The sequence below is a fragment of the Phyllostomus discolor genome, chromosome 14 (assembly GCF_004126475.2).
Source record: "Phyllostomus discolor isolate MPI-MPIP mPhyDis1 chromosome 14, mPhyDis1.pri.v3, whole genome shotgun sequence".
NCBI lineage: Eukaryota > Metazoa > Chordata > Mammalia > Chiroptera > Phyllostomidae > Phyllostomus > Phyllostomus discolor.
This window is the reverse complement of record NC_040916.2, coordinates 3,853,946-3,873,741: the sequence shown is the minus strand read 5'-3', so window position 1 is coordinate 3,873,741 and position 19,796 is coordinate 3,853,946. Positions and strand designations below refer to the sequence as shown.

At 50.3% G+C, this 19,796-nt stretch overlaps 1 protein-coding gene across 1 annotated transcript in view; it reads left to right on the top strand.

Moving 5' to 3' along the window:
* The first annotated feature begins 6,892 nt into the window (after positions 1-6,892).
* Positions 6,893-19,796, top strand: part of PLEKHA6 (pleckstrin homology domain containing A6) — a 133,901-nt gene continuing 120,997 nt past the window's right edge. The window contains 3 exon segments of the mRNA XM_036015413.1: positions 6,893-7,470; positions 12,693-12,769; positions 15,789-15,846. Of these exon segments, the coding sequence (XP_035871306.1) occupies positions 7,388-7,470; positions 12,693-12,769; positions 15,789-15,846 (218 nt within the window). The 5' untranslated portion in view covers positions 6,893-7,387.

The window sequence follows — 19,796 nt, the reverse complement described above, 5'->3', positions numbered from 1 at the left end:
CCATATGGAGTGTTGAACTCACAACCTAAGTATGTGCCCTGACTGGGGATGAAACCCACAACATTTTTGTGTTTGGGATGATGCTCCCGCCAACCAAGCCACCAGCCAAGGTGGGTATGAGTAACTTATTGAAGCAGAGGTTAATATCCCTGGAGTTGAAGATAATAAGGTATTGTGTGGCTAGGATAATGGATAAGTTCATTAACATTAGCACTGAAATCACCCGAAATGAGGGAGTTAAAGGATGGAGAGGAAGGGGCTAAATCAGGATCCCAGGCCTTGGATGAATATAGAAGACTGATTGGCAGGCTGGTGGATAACAAAGATGAGAGGGGAGAAACTGAAGGCTAAAACAGTTTTTACATACAGTGGCCTAATGGTGCCTTGTAAGGGTATTGAACTAAGCCAAACCGAAACGCTTGCTGTGTTAGTTCCAGGAAAAGCCAGCACAAGCGTGAGCTGCCATTTTCTAGAAGAACCCCAGGCCAGACATTAAAGTCGGCACAGAATTGTGTTGCCCAAGCTGTAGATTCAAGAAAAGACCCAGAAGAGAAATATCACCAGGTTGACTACCAGGCTATTCCTCTGGGCCCCACTCAGCCCACATCTTGTCCTGAGCTGATGCCTGACAATTTCATTCCTCCCCTCCCCCTCTGGGGAGTTGCCAGTGCCGGTTCCCTGCTCCATAACACAGTCTTGGCAGGAAAAATCAGCCAGCCATCTTGGGCTGGCATCTTTCCCAGGAGAAACCAGAGCAGAGACTTTGAGAGATGCAGCTGAAGGCAGCACATTTCAGGCACACTTCTCTCCAGTGAGCAAGGGCTCATTAGCCAAAATGATCATCTTCCTAGGCTCAGTCTCAGACCAGCTTAAAAATAACCTGAGCTGTCTCTCCACCCTTTCACACAGGAGTACAAGTTGCTTCCTGCTCAGACAGAACCCACCCTAACCTCAGCCCTTCTAGAACACAAGCACCATTGGTGCGGTCCTGCTCCTTGTGCGCGATGTGAATACTCTCAAGGCTGACTTCCAGGACACTACTTTCTCTTGTTCTCCTGCTTCACTAGCTGCTTATTATTCAGCCTCCTGTGCAGGTTCCTTCTCATTAACTTGACCTCTAAAAGTTGGAGTGTCCCAGTTCTCAGCCCTTGATCTCCGCCTCCTCCCTACCTACGCTCATTTCCTTTATGATCTCAACCAGCCTCATGGCTTTAACACTGTCTAATCAGTGAAAAGCACCAAGTGTATATACCTGTACACCTGGAATAGACTCTAGTCTTATACATGCTGTTATCTCCCTGTGTCCTAATTGGGTGTCTCACAAGCATCCCCAACTTAACACGCTCAGAACTGAACTTGTGTTTTCCCATTCTCCCCTGACATGCCTTCTCTCCCTGTAGCCTACGCCCATCTCGGTCAACAACAACTCCATCCTTCCCACAGCTTAGGCCAGATACCTCTGAATCAACCTAAATCCCCTCTTCCTCTCATGACCCAATTGCAATCTGTCAGTAAACCCTGTCAATCACACTTTCCAAAGATACCCAGAATTTGACCATTTCTCCTCACTGCTTCTAACCCCCAGCACCATGAACCAAGCCATCATCATGTCTTGCCTGAATTATTGCAATAACCTTCTAACGGGAATCTGCTTCTGAACAGCAGCCAGAACGAGCCTCTTAAAAAGCTGTCATGAAGATCATGTCACTCCTACCCTCAGCCCTCCAGTAGTTTCCCATCTTGTTCAGAATAACAGCAAATCTGCTTACAGCGGCCTGGACTGATCTGTCCCCCTCACTGCCTCTGTCCTCATCCCCTACTATTCTCTCCTTCATTATTTCTGCTTCAGCCACACTGGTCTTCTTGTTGTTTCTCAAACACCTCAGGAGTGTTCCTACCTCAGGGCCTTTGTGCTTGTTACTTCCTCTGCCTGAAACGTGCTTCCCCAATGTCCACATGGTTTGCTCTCTTACTTCCTTAGAGCCTTTATTCAAATGTCATTTTTCTCGGTGAAGCCTTTTCTGCCCACCCTATATAAATATATGAAATACAACATGTCAGCATCCTACTCCTTCTCTTCTTTCAGTTGTACTCCATAAATCCATCATCCTCTGAGACCCCGTATTATTACTAAATGCAAACTCAATGAGAGCAGATACTTTCTGTTTTGTTCATTTCAGGATCCCCTATACCGGAAAAGTACCTGGCTCACAGAAGGTACTCATGGAATTCAAGGAACAAATGCAATTCAATCCAACTGGATATAGGCAGCCCCCATATTCTACCATCCTCTGGTTACCAGAACCAGTACAGTAGTTTTTGTAACAAAAACCTTTTCTCTCTAGCTCTTCTAGAAATACAACTTTAATAAAACAATTAGCTTGTCTGGGTTCTTGCATATTTGTACCATCATGTATCCATTCCCAGCAGATGTGTCCCTTGCCTTTTCTTCCTTTGCTTCCTAGTTCCTATAAGGAAATCACAAGTGACTGGTGACCTGGTCTGCAGGTGAGCATAACTATTAAACACTTGCATGCAAAAAAATTACTGTTGTGGTTATTCTTTTAAAGACTAGAGGTGTCTGTTATTTTAATCTTCTAGTAACTATTGGAGTCTCTTCACCAAATATATATATATACATACACACACACACACACACACACACACACACACATATATATATTTAAATTTTAGTTTTTTAAAAAGACTTTGTTTTTAGAGAGAGGGGAAGGGAATGAAAAAGAGAGGGAGAGAAACATTGATCAGCTGCCTCTCCCACACCTCCAACAGAGGACCTGGCCCACAACCCAGGCATGTGCCTTGACCAGGAATTGAACCAGCAACCCCTTAGTTCACAGACCAGTGCTCAATCCACTGAGCCACACCAGCCAGGCCTTCACCAAATATATTTAAATGATAAAGCAAATGGCTTGAAATACAGCTTTCTACCATGGAATTGCTGTAACTCTGGGTACTTCACCTGAGTTCCCCAGAATTCTCTAGGGGGAGAATGTAGGCTTTGAACTAGATGACCATTAAGACCCTTTTTTGGTCTAAAATTGTGGGCTTGTTGGAAGAGAAGAGTTCCTGTTCTCAAGTCATTAGAAATGCAGGTGGTTATCTCATGGGCTCTCCCAAAGAAGCATTGGTTATGCCAAAGAAACAGTCAAGGACACAAGACAATGTGACCTTTATATTGGTCAGGACTTTTCCATTGTTAGGGGTAGAAACCCAAGTCAAACTGTCTGAAGCAAATAAAGGTATTTATTAGCACCTACGAGTCGAAATTCTAGGGATACAGCCTTTTCTGGCAAGCTGGGTCCTAGGGCTCATGGGATAAAAGGCGGACCCAGTCTCAAGCCATCTTCTGGCCCCACTTCTTCCTGTACTGGCTTCACTTTCAGTAGGCTCTCCTCCCACAAAGACTCCAGCAGCACCACAATGACACATGCCAGCTTCACATCCAAGAGAAAAAAGGCTTCCCAAGAATTCTGGGATCTTCTTAAAACCGAGTCTCATTGATTTGGTATGAGTTATGTGGCCTTTCCTGAACCGATCACTATGTTTAGAGTCAGATGAACCTCATCTGTGTCCTGTTCTCCAGTGGAGCTGGGGTGGGAGTGGAGCCAGCCCATCCAGTCCACACGGGCTGGCAGTGGCAGGAGGATGGATGTCCAGAGGAAACCCAGGGGGCTATAACAGAAGAAGGGAGACTGGATATTGGACAAATGAAAATAATAGATACTAATTTCTGTCCTCATTAAGTTTTGATTTTCTTATGAGTACTCTATTAATTTCCCATGGCTGCTGTAACAAACTGGGTGGCCTAAAACAATACACACTTACTCTTGCACAATTCTAGAGGCTAGAAGTCTGAAATCAAGACACTGACAGGGCCATGTTCCCTCTGGAGGCTCCTTCTTTGCCTCTTCCAGCTTCTGGTGGCTGTCAACACTCTTTGGCCTGTGGCCACATCAACCTCATCTCTGCCTCTGTGGTCACATTACCTCCTTCCCTTCTGTCCTTTCAGCTATTCCCCTGCCTCCCTCTTATCATTGATTCAGTTGTCATTGAATTTAGGGCCCACCCAAATAATCCTGAATAATCTGATTAAGATCCTTATCTCATTATATCTGCAGACATTTTTCCAAGTAAGGTCACATACTTAGGTTTCAGAGTTTGATGTGGACAGCTTCTGGGAAGGCATGGTTCAACCTACCACAGGTATGAAACCGGAAACATAGTAACATTTAAGTGACCAGACCGAGGTCTCAAAATGTGTGAGAGAATGAGAATCATTTCTAAATGCTACTGGTGTATTTTGTCGACATGATTTGTTGATTTTTAAAGAGGTGAAATAAAATTTGCTGCAGGGAAGAAATAAACAACATCTATAACGTACAAAATAAATGTTAATTGACTGTTTATGTTATCAGTAAGCCTTCTGGTCAACAGTAGGCTATTAATAGTTAAGTTTTGGGGAGTCAAAAGTTATATGCAGTAAAGTGTATGATTGTCCAACCACTATGATGTATACCCAAAACTAATACAAAATAATATTGAATGTGAACTGTAATTGAAAAAGTTATATGTGGATTTTCAACTGTCCCAACCCCCGTGTTGTTTAGGGTCAACTGTATTAATATTGATAGTAATTTATAAACAAGAGCTTGAATGGAAAAAAACCACCAGCAAGAATACACCACAGAAAGCTATTTTCAAACCTGATTTCTTTTCCTAATCAAATGAATAAAAACATTCAAAATCTCGACCACTGGCTTTTCTCGACTAGGTCAATGTTTGCAGGAACCTGAGCCAACATCAGAGATGAACAGGACACAAATCTTGTGAAGAGATCAACAGGATCTCCTACTCCTTCAAGAAGACAGCGGCTGAATACCTGTTTTCAAATATATGTCATTTTGTCCCCTATTTCCACCCACATTCAGCCCAAGCAGCCACCCTTACTGGTTGCTCAGGTTTGACCGGGAGTACACTGGTTGCTGGTATTTTCCCTGGAGGCTTATTGGCAGTACTTCTGGATTCAAATCCTCCATATCACAGGGGCTGGGCAGGTGGCTCTGTGTTTTATCAGCAGGGTTAGTCCTACAGGTGTTTCACAAGGCTGGGGACTAGGGACGGGGGACTGGTGAGGAGTCATCCCTTAGCCCTCTCTCCCTCGCCAGTTCAGGAACTAAAGGGAATAGATACTCATCTGTGATTCTCAGGTGTGGCTCTGCTTTCTCTACTAGAAACCTGTAGGACCTGAGAAGGGCGACAAGAGTTGGGTGTTATGATTTCTGTTCCTCTTCTGCATCTGGAGACATAGTCAGCTTACACCTGCCACACAGGAATCAGCCTGTTTACACACCGGGAGAGCAAATTTTCCAGTGTTGTAGGCAGAACAATGTAATAGAAAGAACTCTGGCCTGGGACACTGGTGGGCTGACTCTTCTTTGCCACGCCCTTGCTTGGTGACCTAAACTGGCACCTTTTCTTCTTTGCTCCTTAATTCTACATATTTAAACAAGAGGATTGGACTCAGAGGCAGCTTCTAGCTTCACTATCACATGCACATGTATTATACCCTCAATGTTCAGCATTTGGGATACCTGTAAGGCTCATTGGCTGCTTCTTTTTCCAGAATGCTCTCTTTCTACACACCCTGATGTTGCTGATGGTGAAATTTACCAGGACCCTAAATGATGTCCCAAAGTGCAGGACTGTGGTTAGAACTGAGCTGAACCCAGCTATGCCAGTATCAGTCATTCATCAGACATGAATTGGGTGCTCCAGGTGGGCGTTAGACTAGTGAATGAGATGGAGGCTCTGCCCAGAGGAACAAACACACAGCTCAGTGAAGGAGACAGATGAATAAACAAAGGTTTGCTTTACAGAGTGGTAAGTTCTACTGTAGGGTTATTAATAGGGCTGCCTGACACATAGAGGATGGACATATTAATCTGTCTTTGGTGGAGTCAAGAATGGCTTCCTGGAGGAGGTGACACATGGGCAGACACCTGAAGAAGTGAATAGGAATTACCCAGGTGGAACAGGGATCCAGTCTCTTACGGTGTTCCTAGTAAGGATGCTCACTCAGCAGACTTGCCACCCGCCCTGGGACATATTGCTTCCTCTAAATGCAGCTGTCTCTCCCCTTGTCTATTCCATCGGGTCTGACACACGGATTGGAACGGTGTGCGCCTAACTGCAGCCCCAGGGGAAGGTCCTGTGTAAGCTGGGAAAGCTTACCGGAACCCAGCTTTGACACAGACCTGGTGGCTGGACAGCTGCGAGCGCCGGCAGCACCATCTCTGATACACCAGCACGGCAGCTGGCGCCCTGTGTCCTGTGCACAGAACACACTCCCTCCTCTGGTTTTGTTTGCTTGTTTGTTTGTTTTCCTTTTCCTCTTCCGCTGAAAGTTTGGGGGAAGGCACATAAAAGCTGTTGGTTTCTGAGCGTGTTTCTAAGGTGTCCTCTGATTCTACTTAGTCATGGCGGGCTTCTTGGAGGAAGTGCTCAGAAAGAAAGGTAAGGACTAGCTTGACTAACGAGGCTGGCATCTTAGCAAGAGGAGTCTACTAGGGCCTCCTGCTGCTCACACCCACGCCACCACCCTTCCCTGAATTTGACCTTTGTTCCTCTACTACACTCCCGCGGAGTATAACCTGGTTTGACCACAACCCCTTTTCCGTTCAGTGGCTGGACATGTCCGTCAAGTTCGTGGTTCAAAGCTTTCAGCCAAACTGGTTTTCCAGCGCCTTGCATCTGGATTTGGGGACCTGAGGGCTGCGGTCATTCTGGCTGTGAATTACCTTCGCAGGCGGCGCCCTGGCTCCGCCCCCCCCCCCCCCCCGCGTAGGTTCAAGTGTGGGTTGGGAGCTGGGGCGGTGAGGAAACACTCCTCGCTCGCACAGCAACCTGCTCCCTGCTCCGCCGCCAGGCTGCTGGCCGCTGGGAGCTGGAGGGACGGAGACCTGGCGCGCTACCCTGAGCGGTCCAGGCCGGCAGCGACCGAACTCGAACCACGCAGATCTTCAGTCCCTAAGTTCACAGGCGTCCGAAGAGGAGTCCGGGCTCAAGCAGGAGGCAGATAGCACCGGGGCTCCGGCGGGGCGGCGCGGAGCACGCACGGCCCCGCTAGGGTTAAGTCTTGCCGGCTCCCTGCTGCCCGGCTGTCGGCCAGCTGCCTTCAGGGAGAGGCCGGAGCCACTACCAGGGACCCGGAGGGACGCCGCCAGCTGGGGCTGCACCTACAACAGACCCCCCTCCCTGCCCCATCACTGCTTCGAGGAGGAGCAGAAAGTGGGGGCTGCGGGTGGGAAGCCCCTGCCAGCTCAGCACCCGGGTGCCTGGGGAGCCAGAGGGGCAGCGGGACACCGAGATGGCCGATGATGTTGACTGGCTGGACTTGCCGGGCCGGTGGACCTATGGAGTTGACCACGGTGGGCGAGTCTTCTTCATCAAGTATGTTGTCTGTCATGTTTCTTTTTTATTTTGCATTTCTTTAAAGTTGTCCAACTTGAAAGGTGGCAGGGCTGGGGGCTGGCTGTTGTGGGAGTGGGAAGTGGTGGCTGGAACCACAGGCATGACTAACAAGTTTATCTCCATGCCTGTTGGAATGGGTCTCCCGCCTTTTCCTCAGCGGATCAAAGTCCAGCACAGGTTCAGCTTCCTGAAGTCTGGAAGGGCAGGGCCAGGCAGGGTAGGTGGTGGCCTTCCGCCTCCCTGCCAGTCACAGATGGGAAGGGGGGCTCTGCGGAGGATGACTGGACCCAGGGCCCAGCCTGCAGTTCTTCCCCTGCCGCTCCTGGCAGTCCACCGGCACGGCCAGGAGTGAGTTCTTTCTTTCTTGCCCACTCCCCCCTTCCTAAGGGAAGACCTGGGCTAAGTGACAAAATTCCAGGAGACCCTGCCTCTACCACCCACGTCCCACTGTTCCCAAGCCCACAGCCTCTACTTTCCTGCTTCCTTATGGGGCTGTGGTCAAGGGGAAGGAGAAGATACCCAGAGCACATTCAGCATTCTTTAGAGAGATGGAGCCTTTGCTGCTCTCAGTAATATATTAGCACTGTTATATTAATTTCATAAGCCAAAATGGCCTTGGCATAGTCTCATTATAATAGAGTGGCACCGCTGGCACTATTTTGGCCCACTCCTACTGTAGTTACCTTTTGCCAGGAGAGAAATCTCCCGATAATGTAGCGAGTCTACAAGCACAGCATTTGGAACTGTTACCCACATGGGATGAGTGTCCCTTCCTCAGGATAGCCACTCACAGAACACTAGAGCTGAGGGGGTCTCGGCCACAGCTGCCTCCTTTTCAGATGGGAGAGCTAGGGCCTCAGAGCCTGCGAGTGCTCATCTGAGATGAGGCCACTTGTTAACTGGAGCTCAGAGGAGCCCAGTAGGTGCAGACTACAGTGCATTGCCTTCCCTGTGCTAAACTCCCTTTGCAGGTAGCTGGCGGTTTCTCTTTGGTGTTTCTCAGTTTTCACACTGGCTGTAGGCCGTTCTTCTGTAATTATCACTATTATCATAATTGAGGCTGTAATTAGATCATCTTAGAAATTAACGCCACTAAAGTTCTTGACCCTGGGTTAGATTCTTAAATAACAGAACATCCCCAGGATTGAAACTGGAGTTCCTTCTGTCAATGGTTTGAGACTTTGTTGCCCATAAGAATCACCCAAGGAATTTATGAAAAAGGTTGATTCTGACCCTTCCTGCTGGGGTTCTGGTTCAGAAGACCTGGGGTAGAGCCTTAGAATCTGAATTTCCACACACGTTCCTCAGTTATTCTAATGAAATATTAATTTGACTCTTTTCATCTTTCTTTCCCATCTCTTTTTTGCCTTCTAGCTTCTTTTACTCAATCATTCCACAAACATTTATTGAGTCTCCACTGTTTGTCTGCTGTAGGGCTAGGCATTGGAGATAAAAAAAAATGAAAACAAAGACACAGGTTTTTCCTTGAAGGGAGTAGAAAGAACATGTAAGTAAATACTTAGGAAATAATAGGATACATTCTGGAGGTATTTGCATGGAGGTATTCACTCCAGGAATATAAGGAGAACTAATGTTTTCTGGGAGGTTGAGGGAGGGCCTCCCCAGGAGGAAATATTTGAGCTGCATTTGTAGGATAGAGACTGGAGTAAAAGGGGCCTTGAAGCAGAGGCTTGTGGGAAGGAGGGCACTGAGGGGTGCCAGGGCACAGGTTATACAGGACATGCTGAGGGGGTCTCTACCGATGGAGTGGAGGCTGCAGAAAATGAGACAGAAGTAGGAAGGGGGCAGCTTCGGAGAGGCCTTATGCGGTATATATAGGCTGAGGGTCTGAACCTGATTCTGCAGGTGGAGGGAAGCCAAAGGAGATTTTAAACAGAGAACTGACATAGAGCTGCCTTTTAGAAGGCTCCCTCTGGCAGCTGCAGGAGGGGAGATGATGTGAGGGTTGCAGAGGGAGGCAGGGGGGGACTTGAGGGGTGGAGAGCAGTGAGGAAGCAACTGCAAAAGTCCAGGAGACGGGTGTGGGGACCTGAATTTCAGTGGTGAGAACAGAAAAGAAGGGGAGGGAGAGATGGGAGAAACCTTTAGGAGTGGAATTGAGAGCATTCACAGACTGCTTGGATGCTGGGGAAGGGAGGGAAGAGGAGGAATGGAGGGTACATCTCAGAGTTGTTCACTTCAATCTGACAGCGATCAGGAGTATGGGAGGAGGAACAGATTTTAGGGGGAGACAAGCTTGGAGGGGGAGGGTAATCGAATTGAGGTCCCCGCAGGATATTCGGGAGATGATTCTAATAGGATCGAGTTTGAAGAGAAAAGCTGAGCTGGAGCGTCCTGGGAGTCATCATGTACAAGTGGGACAGCCCAGAAGAGTGGGAGAGAGGAGACAGGAGGGTGCCCAGGCAGCACCAGCTTGTAAAGAAAGGGCAGAGGAAGAGCAGGTGGAGAAGGCCAGGGGTCACAGAGGTGCACAGCACCAGGGCCAGGGACGGGAGCCGCCCCAGACTGTGAGGAGGAAGGATGTCAGGAAGGAAGGAAGGAAGGAAGAGTCAAGGGTCAACAGCGGAAAAGTCAAAAGTGTCTACTGGATTTAGGAACAGGGGTGGGGTGGGCAAGGTTTTTTAATGACATCTAGGAAAGTAGTTTTAGGAGAGGACTAGAAATAGAAACCAGGTTACAAAGATTGCTGAGTGGGAGGCCAAGAAGTGGGGACAACTAGAAGGAACTGGTTCCCAAGAAGGATGTTTGGTCAATAAGAAGAGGAGCACGAGACAGGAAGAGCGAGGAGGGGAGGCAACGTCCAGAGGAGCATGGTTGCCTCTCCCGCATCCCAGACCCGGGACCTGGCCCGCAACCCAGGCCTGTGCCGTGACTGGGAGTCGGACCAGCCACCTTTCAGTCCTCAGAGCAATGCTCAGCCCACTGAGCCACACCAGTCAGGGTGTTCTTTTTTTCTTAAATTAAGAGATAAGGTATTTGTTGAGAAGGGGAAGGGTTGGGGAGGAGAAGCAGGTGAGAGACTGTGAGGTTGGTGAGAAAACAGAACAATCTGCAGATCGCAACTGACTGAGGCCCCTGAGGAAGATTCTAGGTGGTGCTTAGGGCCCAGCCAGGCCTGGGGACTGTGGATTTGCAGTGACATCAGCCTTCCCCATTCCACAGTTTCCCCGTCAGCCCGAAGCTGCAGTGGAGACAGCCTGCGGCTTCGGTGTTCTGGACAAGCGGCTCACCTGGGGAGGGACTAGGGGAAGAGGAAGTAGAGGGCGTGGTGGGGCGTGCCCACACGGGTGACCTCGTGATTGTTCGTGATAGCCAGGCCAACCGGAGATAAGCCTGTCGCCTGAGGGAGCTTGGGTGTGAGAGCAGGACAGGGATCAGGGGCCGGAAAGTCTTCGGGCAGCAGGAGAGGAAGTATGAGGACCAGCGTCCCCCTCACACTTACAGTTACAGTCCTTTGCCGGCTGGGCTTCCCCGCCTCAGGCACCTGTCCCATGGCCTCCCAGACAAAGCCCAGCCCAGAGGTCATCTCCCAGCACGCACAGTGTCTCCAGGGCCCCAAGAACACCAGAGCAGGGACTTTGTTTCTTCTCTGCTCTCCTCATTAGAGGGGCAGTTCAGCTGGGAAGTCTCCCCTGCAGAGGGTGGCCACCCTAGAGAAAAATTCTTTTAGCCAAGAGAAAGGAAAGCCTGTGTCCACACAAAGACTTGGACATGAGTGTTCGTAGCAGCTTCGTTTGGAATGGCCCCAAACTGAAAGCGACCACAACAGTTGTCAACAGGCGAGTGGATGAGCACACCGTGGCACCTCCTATAATAGACTACTGCTCAGCAACGAGATGGGAGGTGCTACTAGCATGCGCTACCACACGGGAGGGAGGGAGGAGGTCTGGTTTGTGTGATTCATGTACACAACACTCTAGAAACTCTAGAAAATGCCAACTAGTCTATAGTAACAGGATGCAGATTAGTTGTTGTTGGGGGAGGGGGAGGGTAGCAAAGGCTGTGGTGGCGGGGAGCCGAGAGGAATTACAAAGGGCCCAGAGAAAGCTTAGGGGAATTCACCTCTTGATTTGTGTGGTAGTTTCGTGGGTAAATACTATGTTAAAACTTTAAATTGCACATTTTAAATATGTGCAGTTTATTAGATATCTTGCTTCACTAAAAATGTTGTGAGTCCTTCTTAGTGGACTTTTTAAATATCCATTAAAGTATTAATTATACCTTAAAAGCATGGAGTGTAGTCCTGTCCTGGGCCCCAAGGACTGCCGGCCCCCCCAAAGCCTGGATAACACAGGGGATCTGAGAGTCCTTTCCTCCTTGGACTGGCCAAGAAGGTTCAATATTTCATGGCTCTGGAAAAGTCTGTCACTTGGTTGGTGAGGGCTGAGAAATACCAGTGGGCCATCTGCCCCTGGAGGCCAGGGCCCAGAGGATCTGCGTGGCCAGGGAGTGCCCACTGTTGGCAGTAGATATTAGGGGAAACTCAGGTTTTAGAGGTATGCGTCTGCACCTGAGTCCTGGTGTCATCACTTACTGACAGTGTGACTTTGGGCCAATTACTTCACTTCTCTGAACCTCACATTCATCATCTGTAAGTTCCTAATGCGAGGGCATGTTGTGAATGAAAATATATAGTATTGTAGACACCCAAGAACTGCCAGTTTCCCAGGCCTCCTGCTTCCTGATCCGTTGAGCAGCTGCCATGGAAGGAGGGACCTTTCCTGTCCTCCCCACGTGACTTCACTGTCGCCTCAGATGCCACCTCTTCAGTGAAGCCCTCGCGCTGCTCCTCCTCCTCAGCTTCACCCCTGTGGTGTGTGCACTCTCTGTGCACAGCTGTGATGGGGGTATACATCCTACAACATCATCCTATAACTGCCTTTTTATTTCATTTTTAAAAACTGAGGTACAATTGACACGCAACATTATATTTTGCAACTATCTTTTTATGTTTGTTTCTTTGAGGTCAGGGATCAGATATTACTCCTTTCTGGATCCTCAGACCCTGCTCAGTAAACACTTTGTGAATGTGAATGAATGAGTGAATGAGTGAGTGAAATGTGGGTGCTCCCGCCTCGTGTGTCTGGGATCAGACAGTTGGTGTGGGCGTGAATTTGGAGACGGGTCCCGCTCAGGGAAGCCTCTCTTGAATCTGACCCTTGCTCATTGGTTTTCTACAGTGATGAGGAAAAGTCAACCAGTTGGGTGCACCCTGGTACGAAATCACCCATCCAGAGTGGACACTGCTCCAGCCCAGGTAAGAAGCTCATCTGTCCCTGCCTTTCAGTCGAAAAGGAAGCAATGGCTTGAGGTGGCAGTAGGACTTTGCTCCTGACTTTTTCTTTCTCCATGGATGGGCTCAGCTGAACATTATTACATCCACCATCTGGAGGATATTACAGGAGGGCTGATGCTCACTGTTGGGTCTTTTAAAGCCTCCAGCTTTAAGATTAGTATCTGGGAAAGACCTTTGAGAACAAGGATTTTACTCCTGTCTCATCCTCCTGCTCAATCAGCAAATCCCCTCCATCTTGAGAGCCCCGGACGGGCGGAGCACCCGCCCGGGAACTGCCGCCTCGGGAGGACCTCGCTCTGTGCCGCCAGTGCGGTCACCACCGGCCGCAAGTAGCTGCTGAGCAGTCGGAGTGTGGTTGTTGTGACTGAGGAACTGAATTTTAAATTTTAATTAAGTTAAATGTTCAGTAACTAGGAACTCCTTCACATAGGGGAACATGACAGAAAAGGGGACAGGGCCCACAAGGATTGCTTACTCTGCAGAAGACTATTCCTACCCTTGGGGACCCAGGCTAGTGGCAAACGGGGGACAGGTACAGGCAAAGATTTCAGTCCAAACGGAAGGACAGAAGCACAAAGACTCAGAAGGCCTGGGGTACTTCAAGTGAACAGCCGATTGTCCTCTTCAGGCCAGCAGAGACCCACCCCCACGGGCCTCCCAGCCCTCCACCTGACCACAGGGCAGGCACGTGGTCCGGAGAGGCTAGGTCACCCCTGGGCCAGTGGCTCTGCTGGGCACACTGGGGCAAGCTGTTGACTTGCCCCCAGCCTACTTTCTTTTGGATTCCTGGCTGGAATCATTGTGTTTTTCGAGCTGGAGGGGATGTCGGGGATCCTGGAGTCCAAGGCCTTCATTTTAAAGTCGGGAGGTTGGAGAGCAGAGAGGCAGCCCCCCGCTCAGGGCCACTCAGTGGAGAAGCGGAATCAGGGCGAAGTGCAGACGTTGTGGGGGCAGGGAGACCTGACTCAACGCTCTGTTAGTGTGGCCTTGAGCAATAATTTTTCCAGGACTCGGCTTCTTCCTCTGTAGAGTGGGGATAGGATTACGGACCTCAAAAGCCTGTGGCACAGAGTCTGTGAGTGAGTCACTCTCAGCAGAGGCGACTGCTGCTGTTACAGCCGGAGGTGTCTTTCTGACAGCGGGCCTCCTGACCCCAGACAGGACTGTCTCCTTCTTCCGTGTTTCAGCTGTTTGCAGTCCGAGTCCCTCCACCTTATCAGGGCTAGGCAGGACTGGGAGAGGAATAAGAGCCCTCGGGCCTATTCCTTCATTTTTGGCTGCAGCCAACTGGTTGTCCAAGGCTGGGAAGGGGTTAAATGCCCCTGAAGCTTGCTGGGAGGGCAGCTGTCTCAGCGGGCACTCCGCCTGGGCAAGAATATAAGCACCCTTGGTGTTGCCCAGGCGGAGAGGGCAGTGTGGAGGGAAGTTGCTGGAAAAGGCAGGGCACATAATCCATACTGGCCTCTTTCCCAGGCACATCACAGTAGCAGGATTTTTTATGATTCTGACCCAATGGGGGTCCCTCTACTTGGGGAGGCTGCCAACCCACACCCTTCTGAATGGGAATGTCCTCCCACAGGGACACAGGGGAACAAGTAGCATTCACAGAGCAGCACAGAGCAAAGAATGTGAGCTCTGGAGGCAGCAGACCAGACTCACATTCCGGCTCAGACACTTCCTGTGTGACCTCAAACAAGTTGATTGACCTCTCTGGGCCTGTTTTCTTATCTGTAAAAATGTTTGGGATGAAGCCTATTATGTGCTGTTGCTGTGCAGATGAAATGTGCTAGTGGTGGTGAGATGTGCAGCTTAGAGGAAGGAAGCCCACGCTAAGTGGTACCTGGTGCTGCTATTTCTATGGACCAAGTTCTGAGGGAGCGGGGGGGCGGGGGGGCCTGCTGACTGCTCGCCTGTGTTGAAGCGGCAGCATTTCCATCAGCAGCAACTATGGAAATAAACCTCGACAAGTAGGGATGAGTAAAATGAATTTATCAAAACTGGGCTCTCCACTCTATAGAACCCAGCTGGTAATATAGCTGGGGAGATCCAGGCCTGTATTTTATGAAACCTCGTACACAAGGTGGGCATTTGGGCTGACCGGAAATGTGGCAGTGATTGTGAAGAGATCCCACACCTGTTTTCTAATATGTCAGCCAGGGACCTCTTGCACCCCAAAATGAATGATCTCCCCCAGAGCCCTGCCGGTCCCCACCTCTGACAGCGGATCCCCTCTGGTCTCTCCTTTGCCTCTGTGGGGCGGAGGAGCCCTGTTTGCTGGAGACACAGGATGCTGTAAGGGGCCGTTTTGGAAGGGCAGACAGCACGAGACGGAGACCCCAGGGCGCTCTCAGGAGATGGCGGTGCTCCGCTCCGGAGCTGTGGGCGGGGGCTGAGCCTCCCGTGGGTTCCTCAGCTCCTCAGTCCCTGCTCACTCGGCGGGTCTGGGATTCTCTGCTCTGAGCATTTCTATGGATAATTTTCCTTGCAGAAGTGCTATTAAAAATTGTTTAAGAAGTCTGATTTTCTGGGACTGGTATCTTGTCTTTGGCAGCAGAATTTGGAGCTAATTATCTGTGAGGCCTGGGGCTGTGATATAAGCAGGCGGTGGGACAACCCTGAGAACCCTCAGGGCCACAGTCTGTGCGTTCACGGCTGCGTCCCTGGGGGCTGGCGCAGGGCCCCACACAGAGCAGCTGCTCATCAAAGGTCGTTGAATGAGTGAGTGAATCCTGTGAGGTGGTGATTCGTTTGGTCACTGCTCATTGACAGGGGGTGTTCCGTTTGCTGCCATCTTTCTTTCTATTTGCTGGAAACAGTCTGATAAGAATAATGGACAAAAAGGGTGAAACGTGGGGTTTGAATGCTGTTGGCTGCTCTGAATTTCCCTAGTTCCCCCAGCTCCCATCCCTCCTGAGTTCAGATCGGGCTTGTGGGGCTGAGAAGGGAGAGAGGGTGACTTTGTGACCTTGCTTCCTCACAGATCTGCCCACGGGCTGGGAGATGGATTCCACCCAGGAAGGAGCTGTGTATTTCATCAAGTGAGTATGGTGCGCTTTGCTTCTGGTCTCCCTGTTGGTTCTGCTTTTGTCCTTGTCACTGATGCCTTCTTGAGAGGGGAGAAGGTTCGAGCGTCCAGTTTTTCTCTGAAGGCCTTGCTGGGTTCTCTGGCCAGGTGTCAAGCCTTCCGAGCCAGCGGCAGATAAAGCTGGGTGTGTGTGTGAGGTGTGTGTCTCTGCGTGTGTTTCTGTTGGCCCGGGAGAGCCAGTGTTGATCGTGGGAAGTTTTCTGAGGCAAGGTGGGGTGGGTGGAGCATTGGGCTGGGCTGTGGGAGTAGGAGGGAGGGGGCTAACAGAGGAGAGAGGCTGTTCTAGACACACAGGAGGAACGTTCAGAGGAAGGGGACGGAGCCCTGGGTGCCAGGAGAAACAGGAAGTGAGCCAGTTGGAGGGAAGGTGTGAGTCAGGTGCACAACAGGCAGGTTGGGTGGTGACAGGGCTGCCTCCACTACTCCTGCTCCTCTGGGTGGGGTCACCGCCATCCTGACTGGGGCAGGTGTGGGTCCAGTGCTCTGTTTTTCTCAGGGGCTTGGTCAAGCCCCCTCTGTGGGCTGGGATAGCGCATGCTCTCCGCAGCTAAAGGCGCCACCATCGATGTCACCATGGAAGCAGCTCTTTGGGCCGGGGTGGTGCGCACCTGCCCGATTGGACTCATTTCCCCCTGCCTTGGCCTGGGTCTCTCCATGTCCCAGCCAGGCTGGGTCCTGGCTTTGTTCCCATGGGTGAGGCTCAGCGTGCTCAGGCCTGTGGGCCTCCCCACGTGGTCTGGCCTCAGATCCTGCAGGGCTGGTAGAGAAGATGGCTGCCCAGAGGGGGCCCCTACCCAGCCAGGGGAAGGAGGACCCTCCTCCCTCCTTCTCCTCCCTCTCTTTTTTGAAATCTTCGCTCACCTATACCGTGAGAGGTCACTTTTCCATTCCCACTGTGAGACCAGCCAGCACTTACATCAGCCTGACTGTTAACCACTGAGGTTAAAACAAAAACAAAATGTGACAAATTATCTGTTTTGGAAATTGTTCCGATATCACATGGCTCTCACGGCTTGAACTTCCCCTGAAACAGCCCAAATCCTTCCTGCTGCAGTTAAGACGTTTCTCCTTTGCTTTTTGAAGACACCGTCTCAGCATCCAGTTACATGCATTTGGTTCTCAAGGTCACTGACTGCGAGTTTTCACGTGCCCCATCTCTTCTCATCAGCCACAAAACGCCTCCCACCTGCTATGGCCTGGCCCTGTCTTCCTCTCCCCGACCTGTCCAGTTGTGGTGATTTTCACCTTTCTTTTCCCCATCACACCGAGTTCATCCCTACCTCAGGACCTGTGCACTTGCCTGTTTGCTCCGCCCGGGAGCACTTTCCTCCTGTTTTGGCCCATCTGGCTCTTGCGTATTATCGAGCTCAGTGTTACCTTCTCAGAGGGACCTTTCCCGACGACCTCATCTGAAGATCACCCCCACTCCTCCTCACTGCCTCTTACTTTCCCTCATTGCACCTGCCACGACTCGAAAGTTTTTTGTTTATGTGTTTATTGTTGGTGTTCCCCACCACTGACACATCAGCCCTGAGAGTGGATTCTGGCTATTTTGTGTTCCCCTCTGTCCTAGAACCTTCCTGACATATGATGGGGAGTCAATATTTGCTGGAATAAACGATTGAAAACTGTTGGGAGATAAACAACTGTGGCATAATTAAGTCCTGGTTAAGCGACCAATCCGGAGCACGTCTAGTCCTGAACTCATGGCCTGTCCATCACTGACACCTATCCCATCTTCATCAGAGGGGCCACCAAGGCAGAACCCCAAGAGACAGCCTCAGGCTCTCCCCCTCAGGGTCTGCCAGTTCTCCTAGATATCCCTCCACCCACTCCCTTCTCATCATCGTAGGGCCACTCCCTGGGTTCATGCCCCCTGGGCTCTCACCTGGGTCATTCCAGCAGCTTCCCAATTGACCACCCTGCCTCCAGGCCACACTGCTGCAAGAATGCTTTTTTCTACAATGCAAATGTGGTCATATCGTGCTCCGCTGAAAACCTTCCATGCTTTCAGTTATAGGGCAAACTGAGGCACTCCTGCCTTCCTTCTCCAACGCCCCCGCCCCCCGCCACGCCCCAATTTGCCAGACCAAATTGCCACGGTCCCCTCAACACTTGCCTCCCTTCTGTGCCTCCAAGCCTTTGCTGGCTCTAATGCCTTCTCTAGCTTGACTTGTGTCCACCTGTGAACACTTGCTCTTCCTTCAAGACTCTGCTCATTACATCACTTCTTCAGGGAAGCCCGCCTGTATTGTAATTGCTCGTTTACACATTGTCATTTTCCCTAGATCAGTGGCTCCCAAACTCGAGTGTGCATCAGAATCTCCTGGAGGGCTTGTTCAGACAGATTGCCTGGCCCCTCCCCTCGAGTTTCTGATTCAGAGAGTCGGAGCATTTGCATTTCATAACAGGTTCCCAGGTTATGCTGATGCTGCTGGTCCTCAGACCACACGTAGAGACCCACTGCTGTAGACTGAACACTCATCAAGGACAGGGGTGAGCGCAGGGGTGAGTGCAGGGTGGTCGTAAAGCCTGGAAACAGAGATGATGTTATTTCATCATGTGTTGTGACAAAGTGGCAGCAAGCCATCTACTATGCATTCTTGGCTGTCCCCAGGCATGGTGGTCACTACACACACCGAGAGCAGCAGTGGATACTCTAAGAGCTGGGTGCTTTCCTGCATCATTTCATTTCATCCTCACTCCAGCGTTATGAGGGAGATGCTATCATTCCTAACTATTTAAGCAAGCAAATTGAGACTTGGTAAATAACGTGTTTAGTGTCACAAAGCTTGTAGAAAGCAAAGCTGGGACCAGCCCCATGTCTGCTTGATTTCACAGGCTGTGCTTGCACCTAAAGCCACGGTGTCTCCAGCAGCCATGGTCCTGGGCTCTGGCAGGGCGGTGCTCAGTAAACCCTCACCCACTGATGGAGAATGAGTGAACGGCCCACTCCTTATTTTCACAGTTCCCTGAACAATCCACCCTAAAAAGGTTTATGGCATTTGGTTGGCGGGTGGGTTACAAACTCTGAGGACCCAAGACATGCATCCCAAAACATAATAATAAAAGTGAGAAATACAGGCAACTTGGGAAGCTATTTTTTTCTTTCAAGATTATATTGATTTATTTTTAGAGAGAGAGGGGAAGGGAGGGAGAAAGGGTAGAGAAATATCAAGATATGGTTGCCTCTTGCACGCCCCCTACTGGGGACCTGGCCTGCAACCCAGGCATGTGCCCTGCCTGGGAATGGAACTGGTGACCCTTTGGCTGGCACTCAATCCACTGAGCCACACCAGCCAAGGCAGGAAGCTATTTTTTTCTTCCAGTGTGAGTAAGCCAGATTTCATTGACAAATATTAACATTTGCCCAGGATCAGACAAGTATAATCGTGTGTCAATAAGCCCTTTCCTTCATGCTGCATGGGAGATGATTCTCATGGTACCCATAACTGATGTCATTGCCTAAGTGAGCCTGCAGTTTCGAAGTTGTCATTTACAGGAAGGGGTGGTGCAGGGAGAAGAGAAAAAACAAAGGGTTAAAATGTGGGTAAAACCCATTGTAAGCCTTATGTGTGTACCAAATAAATCCAGAAGAGGGCACCAAAGCATACACGATTGGCCCAGCAAAGGCGAAAGGGAGGGCTGGGCATCTCTCCTCAGGTTGGTAGGGAGGGCCCTCCTGGACCTGACAGACCATCTTGACCATCTTCCGCCACCTCTCAGCCATGATGGGTCTTTCAAAGCTTAAGCATCTGGCTGTGTAGCACCCATTCCTGGTCTCTGGCCCTGGCTCCTTCCACTCTTCCTGCGGCAGCAGCCAGGGTGGAGCTTGCAAATTCCGTCTCCAGTAGCGCCTTTCCTAAACTGGTGGAGGGGGAGATGTGGCAGGGATGCTTTCTG